Source organism: Apostichopus japonicus, chromosome 12 (assembly GCF_037975245.1).
Source record: "Apostichopus japonicus isolate 1M-3 chromosome 12, ASM3797524v1, whole genome shotgun sequence".
NCBI classification, from domain to species: domain Eukaryota; kingdom Metazoa; phylum Echinodermata; class Holothuroidea; order Aspidochirotida; family Stichopodidae; genus Apostichopus; species Apostichopus japonicus.
In genome coordinates this window covers 13,816,431-13,841,207 of record NC_092572.1, presented here as the reverse complement: position 1 = coordinate 13,841,207, position 24,777 = coordinate 13,816,431, and the positions used below count along the sequence as shown (strand labels likewise).

The following is a 24,777-nucleotide window of genomic DNA, read 5'->3' as shown; positions in this document are numbered from 1 at the left end:
TCAGTCTTCAGCCCCCCCACTCAAAAGTACCTTCCTACGCCACTGCGTAAATAGAATTAATACGCGCATTAAATAGAATTAATACGGGTATTAAATAGACAAATCACATCAGCGAATTTTGTTACCATGCTCAGTCTGAGCTAGTGTTAATCCCCCAGCGTGAAAGCAGTGTAGTTGTAGCTAGCAAGCAAGGTACAACATACAACGCAATGGCACGCATGACAGACAAAGAACAATTTTTGCATGATTTTCGTCGAGAAGCGAACGATACTTGTAGGTTATTGACAAATGTTGACCCTCAATCCCAGTCCGATGTTTTATCAGTTCGCAATGCTTTGAACCGTCTTGTTATCCTTCGAAGAACGTAAGTTGTAGGTTGGCGCGGCGAATAGATCAGATGAACAAGTGAGAATCCTGCTGATGTGATTGGTCTATTTAATGCCCGTAGTAATTGTATTTAATGCCCGTATTAATTCTATTTAATGCGCGTATTAATTCTATTAAATGCGCGTATTAATTCTATTTAATGCCCGTATTAATTCTATTCAATGCCCGTATTAATTATATTTAATGTCCGTATTAATTATATTTAATGCCCGTATTAATTATATTTAATACCGGCATATGAAGCTGCATGGTGATTGGCTGAGAATTAATGCCGGTATTAAATAGAATTAATACCGGTAATAATTTTAATTCGTACGGACATTAAATCAGCAATTATTTCCCGTATGGCCTACCATATACGAGAAGAGCTTTGTTTTAGCGTTGAATGGCACAACCTTGATTACCATGACCGAAGTCAGAAAATGATATAGCGCCATCAGTTGGTAAACGACATTCCTGTGAAAACTACATGTTAAACGTATCGAAGTCAGTGGAATCGTTGATATTAACCCACATATCTAGCCCCATTCAACATGGAATTTATTGTTTCTTAAGTGGGAAGTATTTTTATTCTGTTTTAATTGAATTTCAGTCTCCTCGGCATGAGGATAAAACCAATGGTCATAGGTTTTCAGACTTTTCCCTCTCTGGACTATCTAACTTGTCCTTACTGAAGAGATACTTCAACGGTACATCTCCATGGTTACATGTGAGTAAGCAAATTCTTGGTATCGATGGAAGCCTAAACCGCGAGACAGAACGATGGATCTCGGACGAAGGAAGAAAACACGATGATATTAACATTCTAATTCTCATGTAGACTCATATTTAAGTATAAAACGGTTTAAAATCTTTCGTTGAAGATGTCGGTAACGCAAACTGTGAGGCGACCGGTTGTTAACCAGTCAAGAACGCATGATTATCTTTACGGTTAGTGGCAGCTGGTCAACCTTATTTGTTTTTGCGAGAATGGTTAGGATTTGTAGCCTAACGTTGGTCAAAGACCACTGAGACCGTCTGTGGCACTGTAAAAGTGTTTCGTTAGCCACACAACTGAGTACGGTTGGGTCCTCGGACTTCTGCATCTTCGGGGCCTATGTTTTGGGGTTGTCTCGATGGCCAAAGGATTAGGTAGACATTGAATAACGTTGGGCTAATTAATTTAGCATTTAAAACAAAACAAGGTCTAAGTTAGGCTAGGCCTAGCATCACTTTTAGTGTTACTTGTTAATGTTAGGCTGAATTAACTTTGTTGAATCATAACATAGGCCTAGACAAGTCATCACAACAAATTGTTGATTCAGTGCCATGTATGGATAAATTTCTCTGGGTGAGTCAAATTTCAATGGACTCATGTTTTGCTTGAACATTAACGTTTTTTCTCGTGCCATCATCAGCCTGCCTAATGTTACTTGTTAGACAACTTGATTTGTTGAGCCCATGCCACTTGTTTGAGAACGGCACTTCATGTGTGTTACTTAGGCTATTTTGAAATTATAAATTATGCTTAGGCCTAATGTTACTTGTTAAAATGGGATTTAAAACACAGGTGGTCAGGTGTTATGTCATTCTCATATTATTAGGCCTAGCCTAAATTTGAATTTTGAAATTTAGTTGCAATTCAAATAGATGGGAGTAGCTTGTCTGACAAGTTGAGTTATGAGAGTTGATATGGCATTAGACCTAAATTACAAAACATGTAACAGCAGATCGATTAATACTCATGTCAGATCTAATTCTTTTTGAAACTGTCAAAGTTCAGCTGTATAGACCCCAACTATAGCACGCTATCATGGAAAAGTTTCTTGAGATTAAATAATTGACCTGCCTAGGCCTAGGTAGTAAAATGACCTCTTTTTAGGAAATTTTATCAATATCGTCATTCTTATACAGCTCTGAAGATGTTTCTTTCTTACTGACAAAGATTTTTACCCCCAACATGATCACAATTATTCTATTAATCAGCTGTGTTGGGTTCAGGGAAGACAAAATAAAATGAAACTCTTATGAGCACAACTCCAAAAACATAAGTTTCAAAGTTTCTGAAAGCTAACTGAAATGATTCTTAAGTTTTCACTGTACTATCCTTTAAAAGAAGTTGGTTCTATTGTAATGCCCAGACCTGGTACTAGGAGAGTGACTGGCGGGGAGAAGGGGGAGGGGATGAGGGCACTTGGGTACGCGGAAAACGACTGAAGGCTGAATATCGGTCAGGCCTTAAATGACTTACTAAATCATATACAAATGATTAAGAGACACCATGAATTTTGGCAGTACTTTCAACCATTATATAAATGTTTCTAAATTAAAGGGAACAAAAGATATGTTTTAACTTGTAACAAAAAAAATGTATGCATCCCTGCTTGGGAAATGTTCAGAATTCTATAAAACGAGAAAAGTAACTTATTTGTAACTTAAATTCTCTAACATTGTTTTATTCACAGATCCTCTCTACACGTTGTCCAGTGAAAGGGATCATGCAAGGCAATCATTCAGAGCACACACCAATGCAGACCGCATTGTAAGTAATCGTACACATATGCTATTAGTAGCAATCAGACCATCTTGTGATGTAATAGACATGTTTAAGTTATGATTAATGGCAATGGTAATATTGTATTATTTTAGAGGAACTATAATGATTTAAATGTTATATCAACCAGCCTTTTTCGTTCAGGCTATTTACTGTTTTTACCATTTGCCAGTGTATCAAAATAGGGGCACAGTTGGCATTTTCCTGTTTCCAATTAGTATTTTATTTCAAGCAAAATCCCAGTGGGAATTTGATTTTATGCAAGTAAAATTTTAATTTTGATACACTAGCATTTTATATCCAGTGGCCCAAATTGTGAAATTCTATGTGTGGTCAAGGTATTTTGCTATTTTGTCCAAATGTGATGTAATTACGGCATATTGTGTAACTGTCACTAGAAGGTGAAAGTTTTAGATTCCCTTTGCTTAAAATTCTTTTCATGTAGTCATGATGAAAACAGGCAATATTGTTCCTGAAAGCAGTGCCCACAAGTGTTTGGTGATGCCAACAACTTTGTCCTTTAAGCAGCCACATTAACTTATGCTACTCTATCATTGCATCAGAGAAGCAGAATAATTTTGAAAAAAAGAAGCAATTACCAGTGGCTCGGTAGTGGCATTTTTAAACTATCAGCTTACTGATCAAATTTATGTTTTTTGCATTTAAGGTTATGATAGTTTGGTTATTTGGCTCCAAACTACATTACAATTTGTAGTGTTTACTAGTGTCTGATATATTAAACGGTTAGAGTTAATACATAGCCTACAATATGCATGACATTTTGTATAAATGTCTTAAGGATATTTTCGCTTGAAGAGACAGACGGGATGCTAATTTTTACTTTTGTGTAAATGTCTGTTGTGTTTGATTCTGCATTTTACAGAAGCGTGTCCCGGTTAACAATACCATGTTCAGTGCTCTTCAGCATCATCCACGATTTGAGATGCGATTGGAGAATACGGATCCAGTCCCTCGCTTCATCAACAGACAGTGGAGAGGATACGGAGAACAAGCTAGGCAGGCCCTGATCAGATACAAGACGTAAGATATCTAGACAATCAGCTGGTTACACCCCTAGTATAGTCACTGTACATAGTAATACTAGCTTGTGGTTATACACAGTCAGCTGGTTATACACCTAGTCTAGTCACTGTAGTAATACTAGCTTGTGGTTACACACAGCCAGCTGGTTATACACCTAGTATAGTCACTGCAGTAATACTAGCTTGTGGTTATACACAGCCAGCTGGTTATACACCTAGTATAGTCACTCCAGTAATACTAGCTTGAGGTTATACACAGTCAGTAGGTTATGCACCTAGTAAAGTCCCTCTAGTAATTCTGACTTGAGGTTATACACAGTCAGCGGATGTTATACACCTAGTCTAGTCACTGTAGTATTACTAGCATGAGGTTATAAACATACAGACAGCTGGTTGTACACCTAGTGTAGTCACTGTAGTATTACTAACTTGAGGTTTTACACAGCCAGTGGGGGTCATACACCTAGTATAGTCACTCTAGTAAAACTAGCTTGAGGTTGTAGAATACTGCCCAACTGGTTACGACATGGCTCAACCTCGACTTCGTTTCGTGGAAAGTCATGGATACTTTGGGCAGGGTGTCGGTGCTTAAGACTAAGACTGAAGCAGATTTTGAGAGTTGTATGTCCTGTTGGCCTCGGTTTCGGGGAAGGCTGAACATGTAGCGATTTTCCTGACTGGCATTCAGCACTGTGAGGTGGTTCAGGCATAGAACTGCCCAATCTTAAAATGATATTACTCTTGCATGAGTCTTTAATGAGCAACTGGTTGTTAACAGAAACCAATCATTGTGATTGATTGGACAGTGTTTGGAGTGCTGTAAAATTCAATAACCTTGTGGTTAATTTGGTGGTTAATTGGGCAGTTAATTGAACATCCATTGATGTAAATATTGTCCACAGTTAAGTTTTCTTTTCTCACTAGCAAGCTTCAATGCTTCAAAACTCATGTTTTGGTTTTAACTCCCCCTCTCTACCATGTAGCTTTAACTATGCACCAGAGGTGGCACTTCCCAGCCGTCAGTTTAACAATGCAGAGGTGGCTGGCCGTAACAGATACAGGTTCTTCAGACGTCCACTGATTCCCTTCCTGCAACAGTGGCTTCAACCGGATGTGGTCCTACAAACTTCAAAGTAAGTAAATTTACATGATATATCCACCAAAGGGTGGTTTAGGGTGATCAAACACTTTGGAATGTAAGAAAATGTTGCCATTAAAATGGTTGTATTATAAGTCTTCAATCCACCAGACCACTCTTCATTGTCTTTACTAACATGGTCATAGTCCAGCTTAATGACAAGTAGCTAGTTTGCACTTAAGTTCAATGCAGCATAGATGTAAAAGTAATAATTTGTAAGATCTTTCATGATCTCTCCTTCAACCAATATTCATTATGTCATGTCAGGTGCATGACCTGCAAGATTCATACCATTCTTCATGCAACAGGTTGTAATATGCTGTTAGTAAGCAACTGTATATATGGCAGTAAGATCGTCATGGGATTTGCTACAGTATGCCACATCCTGCCACATTCATTGCTTCATAATAATATTTCTTGAATATGTCTGCATTTCTAGATTCAAACCACAAACTTTCAGCATTTTCAGTCCGACGTATTTCAAAATGTTGTCATATTTTGTCTAATGCACTTGTTAACAGATTAGTTGATGATGTTATCAGGGTATTGGAGCTGGAAATGATTTTGTTTAAAACTGTATAATATTTCAATCATTTTTTTCCACAGAGGAGGAATATAATATTTATTATGAAAACCTGCATATGATGAAATTGCAATACAAATACAAGGAAACAATTTTTGAAAACAGTCCAAAAAGGTATCACATTTCGAGCTTAAATCAACAAAAACAATTTTAATAGGAAATAAAAGCTTTGAAGGGCATTGTCCTTGAGTAAGAGAGTGCTTCATCAGAAAAAAAAAAAATCAACCATATATCCAGCTAGGTAGAGGATATTGAAATGTCATTTTCTTCTAAACGGTGTAGAATGTTTTTTCTCTAGACTCTAATGGAAGTGTTCAATTTTCTAAGGAAATATTTATCCCATGAAGTTAGTTGAGAATTGTTGATTTGCTGTAGATATACTGTGAAGAAATTCTTTATGACTAGACATACATGCATATCTTTGCAATGGTGTTACATATAGTTAAAATTGATGCTTCTTCAATATGTAATTTCTTCTCACCAACTTCTTTATTTCCATTTTATTCCAGCATCGATCCTCTGGCCCAGCAGGATGCGGTGATGCCCGAGCGAGTTGCCACACCTCCTTTCAGGACAGTTGAAGTACAAACAGACTACAGGGAGAGTGAGACTCAAACAGATCCGTACACCCCCGAATATGTCGTGAGACCGGGATCTCAGCCGGAGCTATTGACTCTGGCAACTCTATCATTCGGTAAGGAAAAAAGCTGATAGCATTCATAATCTTGTGTTTGGTACATATATATATATATATATATATATATATATATATCATATGCACTTACATTTTAACTTCTGGTGAGTTTGGGTCATTCTTTTGGCATCACTATTTTGTAAGGCATTTTACTCAGGAATTAATGGTTAATTGTAATAACATTGACTTTAAAAAGTGAAGAACTACAATGCACCTTGCTGTGTTTACTGTGAGTTGGTAAACTGATATAGCAAGTTGCTATGGACTATCAGAAGAAATGTATTACTCAAGTAAGTTATCATGTGAACTTGTGATCTACAAGTGAGCTGTCTTGTAGTAAAAATAGACACATTCGGAAATAATTTGGTAGCTTAAGTTATAAAAGGTCATAAGAGGATGCCACTAAATGTATTGGTACAACATTTAGTAACACTTTTTTAGTTCATAGAGTCTGTCATTTAAGACTAAGTTAACAAATTTCTCACAGGCCATGGGTTACCAGCAGGTCTGGCTGAGGTGGAAATGATAGAACGAGCTAGGGCCAAGAGGGAATGGGAAGCAACACTGCCCCCTCTCAGCGACTCATCCCAGCTGGAAAAGAGAAAGCGAATGATGGACGAGATGGAGAGGAAGGAGTGGGCCCTCAGAGAACAAGAGATTGAGAAGTAAGAAGGCCGTCTGGTGTCATTTCAGTACAGAAAAGAATTTTTGTGAGAGAGTTTGTCCAAAAAAAGAAAAAAAATGTAGCTAATATTCATTAAGTATGGAGAGAGTAATGCGAAAGGAAATAATGTCAGTTCACAGTGGAGATTTGATCCGTGGTTCAAGTTGACTTGTAGTTTAGTCTTCTAACTTAGGGGGTAGTCTAGGGGTGTGTATAGGGTCACAAAATAACCAACAGAATAATTTATGTAATATGGTCATTTCAGATAAGTTTGTAAATCCTTTCTCTAGGATACCTGTAGTTCTGTTATTGTATTTAAAAATTGAAATGCCTTCAACATTTTATTATCCCTAATGTCTGATTTTAAACCTGTCACAACGGCCCTACAGAACCACTGTACCTCGATCACAGTGACTTTATGTAATGATCCTACACATGTCTCAGTGGCTGTATGTTATTTTTCCATCTGTGTCACAGTGTCCCTATGCCTCATGTCTGAGTGGACCTTTCATTATCATACTCATGTTGCAGTGGCCTGATCTTTTGCTTCCTCTGCCACAGTGGCCCTGTGCCATTTACTCACCAATACATCTTGCAACATAATTTGCATACATTAACTGTCTCTGAGGCAATGAAACGAAAGGTACTCTGAAATCCGGGGTAGAAACATGAACATTGATGCGATTATCTAGCTTGTCATCATGACTACCGATCTGTCAAAGTACGTATGCCTCACATGCAGAGTGCAGATAAAGTACATACCATTAAATATTACACTTGATAATTGTTCCACAGGTTACAAGAGGCCAGACTGAAGCTCTTGCAGAAGATTTTGAAGGAGAGAGAGGAACATCACACAGAGATCACCAGCAAACGGCTGGATAAGATCTGGTCCAAGAAACAGAAGGAAAAAGAGAGGAAGGTGGCCTGGATTAGAAACGAACATATTAAAGGTATTCAATTGTATAATGTGGCAAATAGTACGCAGTGGTTTTAATTGCATTGCGAGGCTTTTAATTAGTGAGCCATTCCAGAAGGACCATCACGCAATAAAATCATCCCCACTTACACTAAAACAGTACAAAGATAGAAAATTAATGTACAGGTACATTTTATCTAGTGATGTATTCTTAACACTGCTTTGCCTATGCTAAGGCAACAGTTTGTAACATATGACAAAAATGCTGATATGTTTAAAAAGAAAAAAAATAGACAGAAACAGTGAAGACATCACAAAAATATCGACAGCTGGTTCGTTTGTTTGTAAAGCTGAAAAAGGTTTTTATCTTTTCGCATACAAGCACCCTGAGAGATAATTTTGCCAATGGTTTTATTGCGATGGTAATATACTCACTCACCTTAGTTATGTTGTTTTTAAGAATGGTGCCTTTTATTATCAAAAGCAATATTAAAAGGATCATAAAAGACATTTTTTTTTTCTTCCTCGTAAAGCGATACGCAAATTGACCGAGAAACGCAGGACGGTGGAAGGGAAGCTAGAGAGACGTGACATCACGAGTGACTACTCCACCTACCAGTCCGAGACTTATGCACCTCTCACCAGACACGGTGTCTTCATGGATAAGGGATCGGAGCAGTTTACTGTCAAGAGCAAGTACCTGAGTACATACAGAGGTAATTGTCTGATATGGTAACGGTAGTGAGGTTTTAAATGGCTTACAGTTGGACTGACTCAGTGTCAAAGGTCATTACGGTTGCCATCGAATATATGCTAAGTGAAGGCGTTGAGGTCATGTGCTTAAAGCAGTGGACTTGGGATCTAAGCTTGCTGGTTTAAGTCCTGGCCAGATTCATTACATTGTGTCCTTGGGCAAGGCACTCTATCTCCATTGCCTCTCTTCACCCAGGTGAAAAAATGGGGATCTGTGAGATAAACTGTCAGTTGGGCACTGTTTAGGCTGCCATGTGGAGGGATTGTCTCTATGTTTGACAGGTTGTCGTTGACCGTGGTAATATTGTGATGCACCTTGAGCACCGTTATTGGTGGATATTTCTGCGCTTTATAAATATTTTTATTACAAACTTGAATGTAAAATAATAGACAGTCTCATGTTCAAAAACTTGCACACATAATTTACTGCCAAATTAAATGTGTGTCTGTGCCGATGTATTTGATCTGTCTGGGAATAATTTGGAATGTCAGAAAAAATCTGCAGGAAAGTGGTTCCCTGAATAGTTTTGAAGGGAGCAAGTCACAGATTGTTTTTTATGATTCTCTTTAATGACAAAATGTGGACGCAAATTGAAGCCATTTAACAGTCAACAGAATCACGAAGAGCATTAAGCTGATGTCTCTCCGAGAGCAGAATTTTGAGATGGAAAACAGCAAATTCCTTGTTCTGTATTGTCTGAGACAGTAATCCTGTACGCATAGCAAGAAGTTTGATTTATTATTTGATACGTTCATCTAATACACCAAGCAGCAATTCCTCTGCCAAAGAGAGAAATGTTCTTGTAAGATGTCGAAAATCCAGTGGTAAAGAATTTGAGACCCACACAAGATCTCAAATGTCTTTCATAGATACTTACTCTACTAGAGTTACCATGGTAACTAAGAGCACATTGACAGGCGACCGTACGATTGTATGTTTTTAATTCGGCTGGCAGAGTCTGGAGCTCGTAGAACCATCAAGAGTCATTCACATCTCCATCCCGAGCATTCGAGGTGTAATGTTACTCTTTTGAAATTCTCCTCTCAAAAACAGGCTTGATGGAGCTGGAAAGTTCGCTGCCAGATTTTGTGATGCAGCCGAGAGTCGTGGCTCCTAAGCCCAAGGCAGTCAGCAAGGAAGGCTTCGTGAAGAGGGCTCAGCGAAAGCAGAACGAGCTGGACGAGGTCTTCAGAGGTATGTATCTCACGATGGCTCAAAGTTAACAAGTTAATAAGATAAATCAGTCATGAAAGAACCTGTATCGTAGGATTTTGTGGTATGAAAGCAAATCAGACCCTTTTTCTTTTCAATATCACTTCTTATGCAGAAATCCAGAATTATTGCTTCATGTAACATAACCGAGAGAACTTTGAAACGTGTTTTGGTATATTTTATCATTGGTCTGATATATGATCGAGCTTCACAGGTTTTCCTGTTGGACAAATTGGTTTTATCTTCACAGCACATTTACTCGTCTTAAGAGATTTCTGTTAAAGCAGAAAGTTTGACTTATTGCTATGACCTATTTTGTGTGACACCAAAGTGTCTTAGAATTATGATTTTCCAAAGCAATATTTACTGCTCTTGAACAAACCACTTAGTCTGTGAGGGTAGTTCAAGGGGTCGGATCAAGAATTACCAACAGTAACAAAGTTTGAACCGTTTTAACTCTTGCTTTGTCATTAAAATTTACCCGACCCAGTTTTTTTTTTTTAATGAAATACATATATTCACTGATTGCTGGTTGTAGTTTAATGATAACTTTTGGCCATTTGTTGCTTCTCATTTGAGTGATTGGCAAAATTTCATTTCTATATTTCAACAGATATCAAATCGACCAAGAACAAGGGCAAAGAGAAAGAGAAACCGTTACGTCTGTTGCAGAAGATAGAGAAACCAATTCCAAGACCACCGACTCCATCGGTAGAGATTCCAGATCAGGTAAAAACCAGTGCTGTGATAATTCAAGTTTTAAGTTTATATTACACTTTCCATATATATATATATATATTTACAGTAACAGAGTCAATGAGTAATAAACTCAAATTATGATGAAATAACAATAAATACAGTACAAAGTATGCTATAATGGAAGCGGAGGAACCAGAAGTAAGTAAAAACTTTTCGAGTCTGGACCCTTTGATAAACGTGCACAATTGAAAAGAACCTATGTGACCACACCTTGTTCAAAGTCACAATGCCGAGTGCATAGGTTTAGGTTATGTTGCTTGTTATTGCTCACCTTAAAATGTCAGTTTTGTACAGTTTCTACATGTGAATTGATAATCAAGGTTATGGGTGGTTCATGTAATTATTTTGTATTACAAAACTAATATTAGTGATATTGTCTTGTTTTGACCTTGGCCTTACAGGTGGAAGAAGAGAGAGAGTTGGCGGTCATATTCTTGCAGCAAGTTATTAGAGGGCGTGCTATTCAAAACATGGTAAGTCACGAAAAAAACAAAAAGAGAAACATTTTCAGAATGGTGTGCAAAGTGGCTGGTCTGAGTTTATGTAGTAGAATTTGATGTACATTAACTAAAGCAGCAGTTCGCAAAATATTAGGCCGATTACCCAGGATCTTCCATAAGGACTGGGGGTCATCACTCACCAGATTCCCACCCTAAAGAATGGATGCTCAGAATGCATCAAAGCTAGCTTGGATGACAGACTTGTATGTTAACCAAAATTTTCTTATAATATGATCTCTGGGGCAAGCTTCGAAGGCTGGAGGTAAATATTTTGACAATCTGAAAGATCCTACGATCCAGCCGAAATTTGGCGCAATCCATGTTGAGGTCACACCTTATTGGTTTGCTTACGGTTTCTTTAAAGTGTCTTGAAATTTATTAAGTCCTTTATAATCAAAACTAGTTTGTGAGTTTTCATGAGAGCAACAGGAGTATGATCATGAATCATTATAGTAATTCCAAATTTTCTCTTACAAGAAATTCCTTTGAACATTGCATTTTTTTTTTGTGTCTTTGTAATTTGTTTACCTTCAAAGAAGGCAATATGAAGTAAAGGTTTTGAAATCTACTCACAATGATGCTGCAATCACCTAGCATTATTTTACTATCACAACATAACAGGATAAGATATTGTAATGAACTCGTAAACTTCTGAGAAAATCAGAACTATTCTGTCTGCTGAACAAGCACACGTCTGAGGAGAGATATTTGTTTGAGTATTTAAAGTGCTAATCCTTGTTTTAATTAGTTGCTTTTGATTCTTACCAGCCTTGAGCACAGACACTTACCATATCCACTAACAGTTCTCTTAATGAGGGCTTCCCTCTGGAGATGTAAAATTTGTCGATTTTCAGACCACAATTTTGGAGCTGTGTATAGAATGCACATCGGAACCGCAAACCTCATTGTGTTAACAGGATTAATATGACAACACCTGAAGGTTTTAATTGAATTCACGTAGTAGGCAAAAAAACTGACTGTCTGAAGAATTAGCATTCTGTCTGTGTAACCATGCTTGCTTAATAGAAATGACAGAAACAGGCTTTATAATTTAATTAAATTAGTTTGAGCAAGTACTTTGTGTTTATCACTGATCACACCTGCCTTCTGGTTTATGAAGGTTAGTGCCGTGTGCAAAAATCAATTCGGGGAAAGACTTGGCATCGGATAAGTGTGCGATTTGCATAGAGTCGCCTTTTCACCAACAGAAATTAACTAATACTATTTACTCAGGCTTAGGGAACATCTGCTATGAAAGTGTTGCAGGCTAGGCAAAGCTACAAGGTATGTTTTGAATAGGTGCCACTTTAAGGGTCATCGTTCTTGTGCCCAAAATATGCTAGGAAGTCAAAGAATGATCACTACTGTTCAAAGGTTAACAATCATTTTATTGCCATCCTCAGAACATATGTTCCTCTCTTAGACATTTAAAATTGTGGTATTGAACCCTTCTCTGTCCTCCCAAAAGTTAGCAGAGCAAAAACCTCCAGTAGATGTTCTTTTTGTAAAATTGGGACAAATTTTAGCACAATGAATTTGGAGCAATACTGAAGACTTTTATTAAGCCAATCTCAAGTGACCTTCCAGAGAGACCTGTGTCAAATAGTTACTACACAGACCTAACAAATTAGCAACATACGAATTGTGTTCAGGTGTTTTAAGTGGAGACGAACATTTATTTGTTGGGGACACAGTGCACACACTAGCTTAAAATTTGACTGTTATAAACTGTCTTGGGATGTATGAATTGAAAAAGTCTAATTCATTAGTTCATTTAATGATATGCCTGTCAAATAATTAATGTAAATAGAGCCATGTTGCTAATGTTATGCCATTATTATCTCAACTGACATATTTGCAAAAAAAAAATGTTTATTTTATTTTAAGAAGTCGTTTTATGTTTAGTAATTATTATTGTTGGGGACACAGTGCACACGCTAGCTTAAAATTTGACTGCTAGAAATCTGTCTTGGGATGTATGAATTGAAAAAGTCTAATTCATTAATAAATTTAATGTTGAAATGCCTGTCAAATAATTAATGTATATAGAGCCATGTTGCTATTGTTATACCATAATTATCTCAACTGACATATTCATAAGAAAACCCCAATTTTTATTTATGATTTTTAAGTAGTCGTTTCATGTTTAGGCAATTGTTATTGTTGGAAAGACAACAGCCATGTTAGCAATTTTTTTCTGAAAAAGGGAAGTTAGGGAAGTAAAACTGTCAAATTTGAAAAGAAAATGTTTCCTTTCTTGTGCAAAATCCTCAGCACTCACATTGTATCCATATGTCAAACTGTGTGTACCTTGTAGATTCAGTTACATCGCTAAGTATTTTACATATTGTCATATGGTGTGTAACTGTGTATTATCATGTCTGTAAGCCCTTTAGGTAAACAATGCCCCTCCCTCGTCTTATTGTTTGCACAAGATAATAATGGAAGTTGTCGCCTCTGCTCTGAGCACTCTCCCCCGTTTCCAAAACCCCAAAAATCAATGGATGTGCAATGCGCGGAATAAAATCAATGTCAAGTCCGCGCCAAGGCAACAGTTTCTACATTTCCCTTTGCAAACAAACTTATTTGCTCTGCGATTGATTTTTTTCTCAGCCTCCAAATGCCGTAGGTTTTTAATATTTATTGGTAGCATGGGTGTAGCGCGTTATGAAAGCAAATCTCTTACTTGTTTCAGCTGAAATAGAATAATGTCAATTTAGTTACTGCTGGATCGCTCAAAATACTGAACTTCAGTTAGGCGAAGTACACAGTCAGGCAGCCATGTTTAGGTGCTCTTGGAATTTCTGGTTATCAGCCTTTTTTGGTACGGATTTTAAGGTTTTATTTTGTTTATCTCCTGTGTGACATTGTGATATTTAGTTAGAAATTTGTGGAGTTTATCTGAAAATTATTGAATATGGTATTTGTTAGCTAGGATAGACTAGGTAGAAAATATTGTTTGCAAAACAAAATATTTATGAAATGGCAGAAGTAGAATAGAATTTTTGCCAGCAAAGTTTCAAACTTTTGTGTAAATATGTCGGTAAGAGAGATGTTTGGAACATGCTTACTTTCATTGTTCGTTTGAAAAATGTGGCTCGACACATTGAAATTAAGCCAATAGAGAGGTGTAAAATTATGTCATAATTAATATTTCAGCTATTCATACATCTTATATCTCTCACAAAACTTTCTATTGCAGAGGACTTCATGGTTTACAAGAATGGAATTGTTTTCTAAGTTGACTTTTATGGATATTTATTATCAAAAATGTTTATTATTTTGTTTTTAGAATAAATGTTATTGATAATCAGTATTTTAGAATAAATGTTGGGGGGGGGGGTGTTTGAAGAGCTTAAACAATGTATTAGCTGTGATATATGATCTGTTATGTCTTATCGTTACATGGGATGACTTACTGAATATTATTTTCCTGTATTTCCGATGGCAGATGTTTCAGGGAGGCTGTCGGAGGGGGACATGGTGGGGAGTGTTAGAAGGAATTAATTGTTGCTTGAAATTAACTGACTGAATGTTATTTTTCCTTTCTCAATCCGACGGCAGATGTACGAAGGCAAAGAGAAGAGGCAAGAATTAATTAACGAGTTGAGGAGCACCCATGCTTTACAAGACGCAGAACAAGGACTCTTGAAGCAAGAGAAGCAGGCCACACTCAACCTACAGAGACAGAGGAAACTTCATCAACACAAGGTAAGGCATATCTAAACTTGAGTAGTTTGGTTCATGATCAAATGTTTGTGATCTATCTTGTTGGGGGGGGGGGGAGGGGGAGTGTAAGCAGAACAATTATTCAAATTTATTTTGGAAACAAACCTTTGTTGATATTATGGGGGGGGAGGTATGGGGGGAGGGATAGGACAGAAAAGGAAAACAGGAACAATAGAAAAGTCAAATGGAAGCAGTCACATATATAGTTTAGCAAGCAATGCAGTCTTATTAATGCTTGATCATTCTGATGTAACTTGGCAAAAAGGCACAGCAAAGAAAAAAATGCCAGTGTGTTTTGAGAAAAGTAAAAGCCAACCAATTGGGACATAAAAATACTGATGAGAAATGAGGATGGATTTTGTTTAAGCATTCTCTATCAAAGCAAATTTGACCATTTGGCCATTAAGGTGGGAGGGGGATGCATAATAGGGTTTTTTTCCTGCTCCCTCTCCCCCCCAACCAGTCATGATGCTTCAGTTGAACAGTTAAACTGTTTTGTTTCTTCAAGTTGACACTAGTTTTACTCGTATGTGTGTAGACAAATCCACATTGGGCCAATTGATGTCAATGAATGCTAAGTGGTCTGTGTTGCTAATTCTCTTATGTACAGGAATCATTTGTAGATGAGGCTCTCTCTAAACTAGAGGGCGGCACACTGGGAGACGCCATGGACTTCCTCAGCAAGGAGCTGATCAGACTGCAGGAGGAGCGACGCATTCATGCATTTGCGATGCTCGCAGAGAGGAAACGCAGAATCAGAGAGGCGGAGGAGTCCGGTCGCAGACAGGTGGAGGAGAGACGGAGGAGGGAAGAGGATGAAATCTTCAAGCAGGTAAGAATTCTGATTGGTTAAAATTGATAAGTTAATAAAATAGAAAATAACAACAGAAGAAGAAAGTATTGTGTTAGCATATTTATTTAGGTTAATGGAAGACACTGAAAATTGAAAATGGACAGATTTTTTTTATATTTTTTTTTTATATATATTTCTTTAGACATTTGGACTTGTCATTAGCTCAGTGGTTTTAGTAGGGTCAGGTCAAAAAGTGTGTGGGATCGGGGGGGGGGGCAAGAAATGTCCCTCGGCACGATTGTGTTATTGTTTACTACATATCAGTGGCCAAAAAAAATATATTAATTTAGACCTTTGAGTGCGTCTAGAATGGGATGTAGTATGGTGTGTTACATATATATCTAGAGAAAATTGATACAATATTTAACACAGAGATTTTGCCAGGGACTACAGCATTTAGAGCAGATGAACCTAGCCTAATTTGCTTGTAATGCTCTGGGCTGGAGTTATTATTGACAACATTGATTACCAGCTGATTGCACCATTTTGGGCTTGGAGGAAGAATTGGCACATATAAGTAACTAGCAGTATCGTATATAAATGTATCTGATTGCGTTGTGTTTCAACATTTAAAAAATGCAACATTTAAATGATCATTTTATCCAATGCTAGAGCCTGATTGAACATGGTTATTGGCAACACAAAAAGTCGGAAAGTAGGCCGGTGTGTTTAAATTAAACTGGAAATGTCCATGTTACCAAATGTAACCTCTGTTTTTCGTTTGTGTGTTCTCTGTTTATTTTAGGTGGTTAAGGTTCACCAGAGCAGTGTAGATACGTACCTTGAAGACATGATACTGTTGAGTATGGACGTGACTGCTGATAACCAGGCCAGGGAGGAGGTACAGGTCCTGGCTGAACAGATCAACGATATTGCCTATGAAATGGAGGACAAGTTAGTGAACCCTTTTGACCTTTATCTTGAATAGAACATGGTTCCAGGAGCAGACTAGGCCCAGAGTCCAGGGCAATAGGGACCTGTCAGCCTCTTTAACCTTTTAATCAAAATTTTCTTTGATGATACTGTGGGATGTGCCTATGTAAGGTACATTGTGCTTAGAGATGGTAGACAGGGTCTCAATCTAGGGAGGGTCCCATTGGTTCCAATTTTTCAATCCTTACATGATGATAGAATGATGGCTTCCTTTTCATATATGATTTCTGCATTATTTCCCAATGGTAACTTGCGAAGCGTACATCGTTTCTTTTTTTTCTTCTCACTTTGTTCAAGACATATCTGCTTTTTGGACTTCATGAAAAAGTTGTATGTGCGAATCAGAACTAATCTCGTAGCCATAACTGTTATATTAGAAATTTACTTCATATTTGTCAATTATTTTTTAACCTGTTCTTTTTTCCGCACAGAAAAACTGATTTACAGTCTGAGGAGATTGTGGCAGAATTGGTCAGCAGCTTCTTGTTGCCCGAAGTACAGAAGAAAACTGTTCGTGAAAAAGGTGAGTTAGTGTAGGCTGAGGACCTGTGTGTCAGTACACATAGTTTGAGCTATTTAATGCTGAAATAGTTTTAAACATAGCTAATTACAAAGTCCATGCCATTACACATTGTGACACATACATGTGCAGTTACAGCCCAACTAGAAACAACAGTGGTGTGATTGCTGAAAACACCACATTGCTACAATTTCACAGTGGCCCTCAAAGCTCCAGAAGGCTCTGTTTCTGATATCATTGGCAAATTAGCATTGCCAGGCAAGGTAATAACAAACAAAAATATTATAGAATATTTTTCAATGTAAACTCCCTTTAACAATGAAACATGATGTAGGTTGTTATCTTCAGTAGAATAGTGTACTGCATGTTATAGTGTCACTGCCGGTGTAACATTTATTGAAATCAGGAGGAATTACCGGTAGCCTGTGTGTGTAGGGTATGGACAAAATGCTGGAAGAGGAAGTTGTTGTTTACTAAAGTTACTTGCAGTTTTTCCATTGAGGTAGCATTACAGATGCTTGTTGTTATTTCTTTGTAAAGTTAGGTGTAATTTTCCCCTGGTCTTGTTAGAACCTTGTGTAATGTGATATTTTACCCTGGTCATGTTTCAACTTTGGTTAAACCTTGAACCTAGTTTCCATTATTGGTCGTTCTCCTTTAGAATGCTGAGTCTTTTATCTCCTTTGACAGTTTTAAACCCTAGTGAAGTTTAATAATGGCTTATGTGGATGGAATATACCTATCCTGAAACCGTTTAATGGTTTATGGATGTCTTTTGTTGGATGTGTTTATGTTGTGTATATATGGATGGACATGTTTATGTTGTTGGATGTGGAGGTGTTTATGTTGTTGGATGTGGTTATGTTGTGTTTATGTTGTTGGATGTGTTTATGGATGTTCTTGCTTTGTATATATTTTAGATCCTCCTGCAAGCAGGAACTCGCGAAGAAGCCTCATTGGCTTATCAAAGCGGCAAGCTGACCGAAGTCAGTCTCTTACATTCATATTTAACGTCCGTGATTATGAATTGTCAATTGTCAACAACTCTGTAACTGGACGACATACATTAATCTTGGAGTGACTCGAACCTGGGACCTTATGATCGGAAGGCACCGGCGTTAACCACTGAGCTAACACTCCTGATCTTTCTTTTCACAGTCAAACAGTCCCAGCGTAAGCATCTCTTAGCTGCCCATAAGATCATACATAAGGAGGCGGAGGAAGTCATGAGTAACCATCCCCAACCTGTCAATCAAGCTAAACCACAGCTACCCACTACAGAGGAGAAACAGAACAACAATAACAACAATATTGAGCGACCAGGTACGCAAAGTGTGTGATTAATACTAGCCATATCTGTGAAACATAATATCAGACACCAACATAATGTAAGACAATCATCTCAAAGCCCATCAACCATGGTGGGAGAGTGGGGAGGGTGGGGGAGTGGGTAGAGAAGGTAAGGAGGGGGGTGGGATGTAGAGATGTTGCCAGCTTCTCCAGTTCTTGAGGGGAGAAGATAATGTTTTACTCCAGATAAATGACTTCTTATCACACTAGCCTTCAATATCAAACTAATAATAATTATTTAACAGACACTTGGTTTTGTAACATTGATCACATGACAATTGCACCTGGTGATCTTTACTTCTTACTCTACAGAGCATCTCAAAAAATGTCATCTTAGCTTTAATGGTACTGCTTTTAAAAAATCATTGATTGTTTATATTTGTCCGCCGTTTAAATAGCGACGACCAATTTCCAACCATTGTCTAGTGCTGACGGAGTTCTGCTATCACACGATTGATCATGCCCTAACCCACCCAACCTCATTTTAAGTGATAGCAGTGTGCTTTAACTGTTACTGATACATTAAACACACTTTAACAGATTCTGGTATGAAGAAGACATCAAAGCCGCCTTCCACACCTACCAAAGTTGCTTCACCGGTTGCCTCAAGGCCTCCAAGTGGCTCCGGTTCAAGAAAGGGTTCGCCTGTCCCAGAAAAGGCGAGGAAGGGCTCAGCTAAGGTACGTTCCCGACCCAGTAGCAGACCAAGCAGTGGTGCTAAGACAGGTTCAAGACCTGGTTCTGCGAAGGTAAGGGACTACTGACTGTTTGTGATTTTGTTAGTGCTAACATGCTGTGTTACTCACTCTTATCGATGGTCTGGACCCTGCAGTAAACCAAACAGCAGTTCAAAGATAACATCTAGGTCTTGGTCTGCAAGGCCAGAGTTCTTTGCTATTATTTCAGTAATATTGCTCTAAAGGTAACAAAAAGGTTGTTGTATTGAAAACATTGAAGAATGTTAGCTGTCAGACAAATTTAGAAAGGAGATGAAAACATCAAATGTATATCTCTAAGATTTCCTTAAAAGATAGCTCTTGTTTCTATAACTGTTGTGTCACAGTATTCACAATATCTTGTACAGGAATACCGCTTGCTTCTGGTAGTAGATGAAATCGTGGCCCTTGTGTAATAATCCTCCCAAGAGTAAAATGACTTGGCATTAAAACCCTATACAGTTGTACCACTCCCCATCTCTCCCTGTGGTCCACATCCTGGTTTATGAGAGGGCTTAGTCAATCAAAATAAGTTACAATCAATCAAAATATGTCTTTAAATTAGGGACGAGATATTATAATGGTTTTTCAACTAACAGTGTAGACTATTTTTCCCTCTTTAAGACAAGCTTTACATGAATTGTCTAGCTATCAGAATATCCCTTTAAGATTCTGTTTGTATTCAATTGTTCTTATCTTTTTCACAGCCTCTGTCTTGATTGCTGTTTTTCTTTGATCTATTCTTTTCTCTCACCTACTAAAGTAAGTATATAACTTTCTGTGTTTTTCCACTCTATTTCTCGATTTAATAAAACTACTCTCTTATGCTTCTTGCTATAAACTAACCTATTTTTAAATTGACTAATGCTATACAAATATTATAAAATCAGGCTGGCAGCTGAACCAAAAAGGGATTAAATCTGTTACATTGGATTATCACCCTAACCTGACATGTTAAGCTACAATTCCTCATGAAGCTTACTACACAGCTATACATATGTAGCTGCCTACAGCATCATGAAGTTATCACATTGATTTTCAGTTCCAATATGGCATACCCTTCATGTCGAACCAAATGTTCCTTTCTTCAGTAGTTATTAGTTAGTTCTGAAACATATTGTGCAAAACATATTTATCACCCTCACACCAACCCCACCCCATTGTATCACAATAATAATAAACACAGAATCAGAATTGATGCAATAGTGACAGTTCATGTCGATTAAATTGCAGACAAAGAGTACCGGAAAACGTAACTGAAATTGTTTGCAAAGACTGTATAATAGCTCGCTTATTTTTGATTGGTTATTGAAGATGCTGTTAGTATGTTACTCCTATCCAGCTGATTCACATGCTAGAAAACAATACTATTGTACTGTAAAATTAAAAACATTAAACACAATAATTGTTTTCATAGCATATCATTGTACCATGTAATACTATATACTGCACTATTATTGTGGATATTTTATATTATATTATTATGATACAATATTATTGTTAGATACTATTTGAATTGGGTATCTTATCACAGTTAACAACCAAATATTTATATTACAGGGGATATTAAAATGTTTGATATGACCAAGCACATATTTATATGAAAGCGGATCTTAACACGTTTGAAAATTGTGAATTTTTCCAGAGTGGTAAAGCCTCACCGAAGCAGTTGGATACAAAGACAGATACTGAGAAGATTTTGAAAGAAGATGTAAATAGGGACAACGAAGGAGTTAAGGGAGAAGAATTGACAAGAGAAGAGGATGTAAATATTATCAAACAAGTTGAATCTGAGAGTAAAGATGATACTGTTATCAAGAGTGAATTAATTGAAGATAAAGAAATTGTATTTCAAGTTAATAAAGATAGTGTAATAGTTGACAAGGAGTCCAAGCCCGTCATTTCTGATGAATCGACAAACGAGGAAATTAGAGGAGAAATTAAAGAAGAAAAAGAAGCAGCTATGGAAGCTGAACCCCAGGGTGGGGAGGCTGTACCTGAGGGTGGGGAGGCTGTACCTGAGGGTGGGGAGGAAGTACAGGTGGTTGAGGAGGATGTGCAGAGGTCAAAGGTTGACTCTGCCACCCAGGGAGATGAGCGTGAGAAGGTACCAGAGAGAAAGGAGAGTGCCACGCAAGAAGGGTAGAGTAGGAGTTTGATGCGTTCAGGTAGCTCATTTGTTATTGAAGACATTGTCATATATGCACAAATTATAGACAAAGATATCCATGTGAAAGAACTGATTAAGGAATGGTATTTCCATTTGGCACAGACATTTGTTTAATGTCCTTTGTATTCTGTGTAGGACTATACAAGCAAATGTTCACAAATGTAATGTTCTCAACGTTCTCTTGTAATGAGTATACAGAACCCTTAGCATCACTGCTCTGAAGATGACTGGAGGCCAAGGCCCCCCCTCCTCTCCCCACTGGTCGGGTGTTGTTGGCCATATAAAATATGATCACCCATGCAGAGTAGCATTTAAGGTGCTGGAGTGTTATCTCTCCGACAGCAAATCAAATTTAGAGCTGTTGTAACAACAACAAGTTTTTTTTGTTCAATTGTAGCTATTAAAATGCTCTCTACCTCTAGTATTCACTCATACAAGCTCATCATAGATGGACTATTTTGCCAGTATTTTTTTCAAAAGACTTTACTTGTTTGTGTGCGTGCAATTAACTCCCCATATTGATTTAGTTGATACCTTGAAGGCCATACGACTACCATGGGGGAAGTTTTAAGAAACGGTGATGTTAATGAGCCATATAATTACTTAATAATTAATTAATTGATCAATTAACTGCTTTTTGTACAGAGATGTTTTATAGTAAGGATATTTAGTTATCCTTGTCCTTGTGTTTTTTTTTACATTACTTCAATTTTTCAGTGTTACTTAAGAAGTGTTTTCACCAATTTTGATTTGATACTACGTTTATTATTCTTCTTCGTATTCAACCTGAATGTCTGTCAAAACTACATTCTTGTCGTCACTACCAACACCTTGAACTTACATTTGGTATTTTTGACATTTTTTTTTCTTACTTACTTACTTAACGTTTACATTTTTACAAAGTTTTTATTAATAGCTTTAGTATCCTAAGGAGAAGATGATGATGTTTCATTAATATCAATCAGACAGAACACTGTGCATAAGTGTGTCATTCCATTCATGGGAGTTTTTTTCTGAATGAGTGTGCAGTGAGTTCATCCATGAATGCCAGATAATGGTTTATAATGTGATTGATTCAGTGTTTGTATGTATATGTGGCTATGTATTTGGGTGTGTTTGCAGGTGTGTGAGGGTGCGTGTATGTGTGCAGCGTGTATGTATGTATATATGTATGTGAGGGGCTTGCGAGAATGTAGAGGGTGACTGTACAATAAGGTTTGAGTGACTGTTTAAAAGAAATATTGTTTGGATTGATGATGCCAGTGTGAGCCAATGTGATAGAAATGTATTTAATGCAAGTAATGTTAGTTATTCTTCTTGAACCTAAGTAGGCTAATATCACACCAGAGCAAACCAAAAGTACAAAAAAAAAACATGCACAAAAATTAATGAAATAGATAAAACAGACGTACGAAAACATAACATTATAAATGAGAGGAGAGAGTAAATTCTCCCTAGTGACACGACTCTAGTCATGTCCAAAGAGTAGCTCTATACTTTGGTATGCAGGCCTGTCTGGCTGTTTGTCAGACAGCTGCAAGATAACTTCAAACATAGGATGATATAATTCTTTCAATATTTTGCGAAATGTTAAAATCTGGAAAAGAAGGGTCCCATCTCGATCCATAGTGCATGCAAGGCACTTGCATCAAGAGATCAAGAGATATGGTAACTTTAATATTTCATACTGATCATCTATGATTGTAATCTCAAGGCACTAGGTATCCATTGTGCTGTCTTATCAATTAAACTGTCTGCGGTGGTGTCCTGGTGACAAGATTTGATTTGGGCATTTGTGTTAACACATGGGGCTGTACAATTAGTCAGAAATGAAGGGTACAATGATGAGGGTGATGTTTTATAATAGTTTTCACAAACTATGAGTGTCGTCATTTAAGACATTAAGAGGCTGCTGGATTCATACATCTTAGTACAGTACATTATAGTACGGTATAGTACAGTACATTACATTACAGTATAGTACAGTACATAAGAGTACAGATGTACATTAGAGTACAGTATAGCATAATACAGTACATTACAGTATAGTACAGTTTAGTACATTACAGTATAGTACAGTACATAACAATAGAGTACAGTATAGCAGAGTTCAGTATAGTGATATTTTTATTTCATTATTTACTACCTAGATGTGTTGTACAGCAGAAACATTTGGAATGAAAGTGGAAATGAAACTGTTTTCACAAATCTTTTTAGTTGTAAGCTAGAACTTTCAACTGTCATACTTTACATAGATACCTACCTTTCCCGCTATGATTGAAAGTGGTATGATGTCAGTTGCCAGTAGATATTTTGTGAGATTTATCGATCATTAACTAATAATAGTCCAATGGCAGAAATACCAAGCATTGTAGTCAATAGCTAAACGAGTCATTCCAACACTAGTGAACTAGGGACTAATCTGGTGTGAATCTTGCAGTAAATTCAGTAGAAGCCAAGTTTTTTAACTCTTGTAGACATGTTTTCGATTGATAAGGGGTGTCGTAGCCTACGTTCCATTGCTCCTGATGCATTAGTTAAGCTAAGGTTGGTGCTTTCTGTACAAAGTGATTCATTTATAAGACCACCAGCAATTACATGCAACATGATGGAAAATAAAATTTAAAAAAAGAGAAAAGGGGGCAGAAAAAAAAGTAAAAAGAAAAAAACAAAACACAATGGGTAACAGAATGGAGGGCAGCAGTAAGAAATATTCCTAACCAGAAATCTTGCTATATTTTAAATTAATGGTTGTGTCTGAATTCAGTTGTCTTCCATTCTTATTTTTCATTTTTGATTTCTTATGTGTTCTTCATGTCATTGCATGTATAATAGCTTCAAGCTGGAATGCTACCACCATCTTTGGTTATGTTCCTTTTTTTTCTTCTCATAATTCGTTTCATAGGAAGTCATCTTAAAGTAGACCTCATTGTTATAGTCTGTTTTCTCTTTGATGAAAATATTGAAGATGAAAATATTTTATAATTCAGATACAATCTATAATTATCGAGATGTCATACAGTATAAAGGAAAGAGAGAAGGGCTTACACTTTACGATGTCCCCTCTCGACTCAATTCCTGGTGGAATGAAAAAGAAATGAAATATATTTATATCTTGATATCAAACTGTATCGATATGAACCCTACCGACACGTTTTTTTGCTCAAAAGGAAGAGCATCAGAGGTCAAAACATGTTTTTGTAAAGAATACAAATGAAGGCTTGCTCAGCCTAATGCAAAATGGACAAAATTGGAATTAAGAATAGGAAATTGAATAAAAAACCCAAAACAAAGCAAAAACTAGAAAAAGAGAAATAATA

The 24,777-nt window shown here is 37.1% G+C and overlaps 1 protein-coding gene across 2 annotated transcripts; it reads left to right on the top strand.

The window, feature by feature from the left end:
• Window positions 1-962: 962 nt before the first annotated feature.
• On the top strand, window positions 963-24,766 carry LOC139976820 (cilia- and flagella-associated protein 91-like). Of its 2 annotated transcripts, XM_071985626.1 has the most exons (19): window positions 963-1,317; window positions 2,832-2,908; window positions 3,804-3,961; window positions 4,947-5,096; window positions 6,194-6,378; window positions 6,866-7,043; window positions 7,838-7,995; window positions 8,495-8,677; window positions 9,769-9,909; window positions 10,541-10,656; window positions 11,088-11,159; window positions 14,751-14,897; window positions 15,526-15,747; window positions 16,514-16,662; window positions 17,133-17,224; window positions 18,380-18,544; window positions 19,112-19,320; window positions 19,995-20,049; window positions 20,933-24,766. In XM_071985626.1, the coding sequence occupies exons 1-18, from the start codon at window positions 1,251-1,253 to the stop codon at window positions 20,004-20,006; spliced, it is 2,481 nt and encodes an 826-aa protein (XP_071841727.1). In that variant the 5' UTR covers window positions 963-1,250; the 3' UTR covers window positions 20,007-20,049; window positions 20,933-24,766. The 2 variants fall into 2 exon arrangements, with proteins under 2 accessions (XP_071841727.1, XP_071841728.1); XM_071985627.1 differs by lacking the exons at window positions 963-1,317; window positions 2,832-2,908; window positions 3,804-3,961; window positions 4,947-5,096 and adding an exon at window positions 5,929-6,030.
• Window positions 24,767-24,777: the final 11 nt, after the last annotated feature.

What these genes read in the sequence shown, in the direction of transcription:
- LOC139976820 (XM_071985626.1), top strand. Translation starts at nt 1,251, where the DNA reads ATGTCGGTAACGCAAACTGTGAGGCGACCGGTTGTTAACCAGTCAAGA. An exon ending in TAGAAACGAACATATTAAAG is followed by an intron (nt 7,996 to 8,494) that starts GTATTCAATTGT and finishes TTCCTCGTAAAG; the next exon opens with CGATACGCAAATTGACCGAG. An exon ending in AGGATGAAATCTTCAAGCAG is followed by an intron (nt 15,748 to 16,513) that starts GTAAGAATTCTG and finishes TGTTTATTTTAG; the next exon opens with GTGGTTAAGGTTCACCAGAG.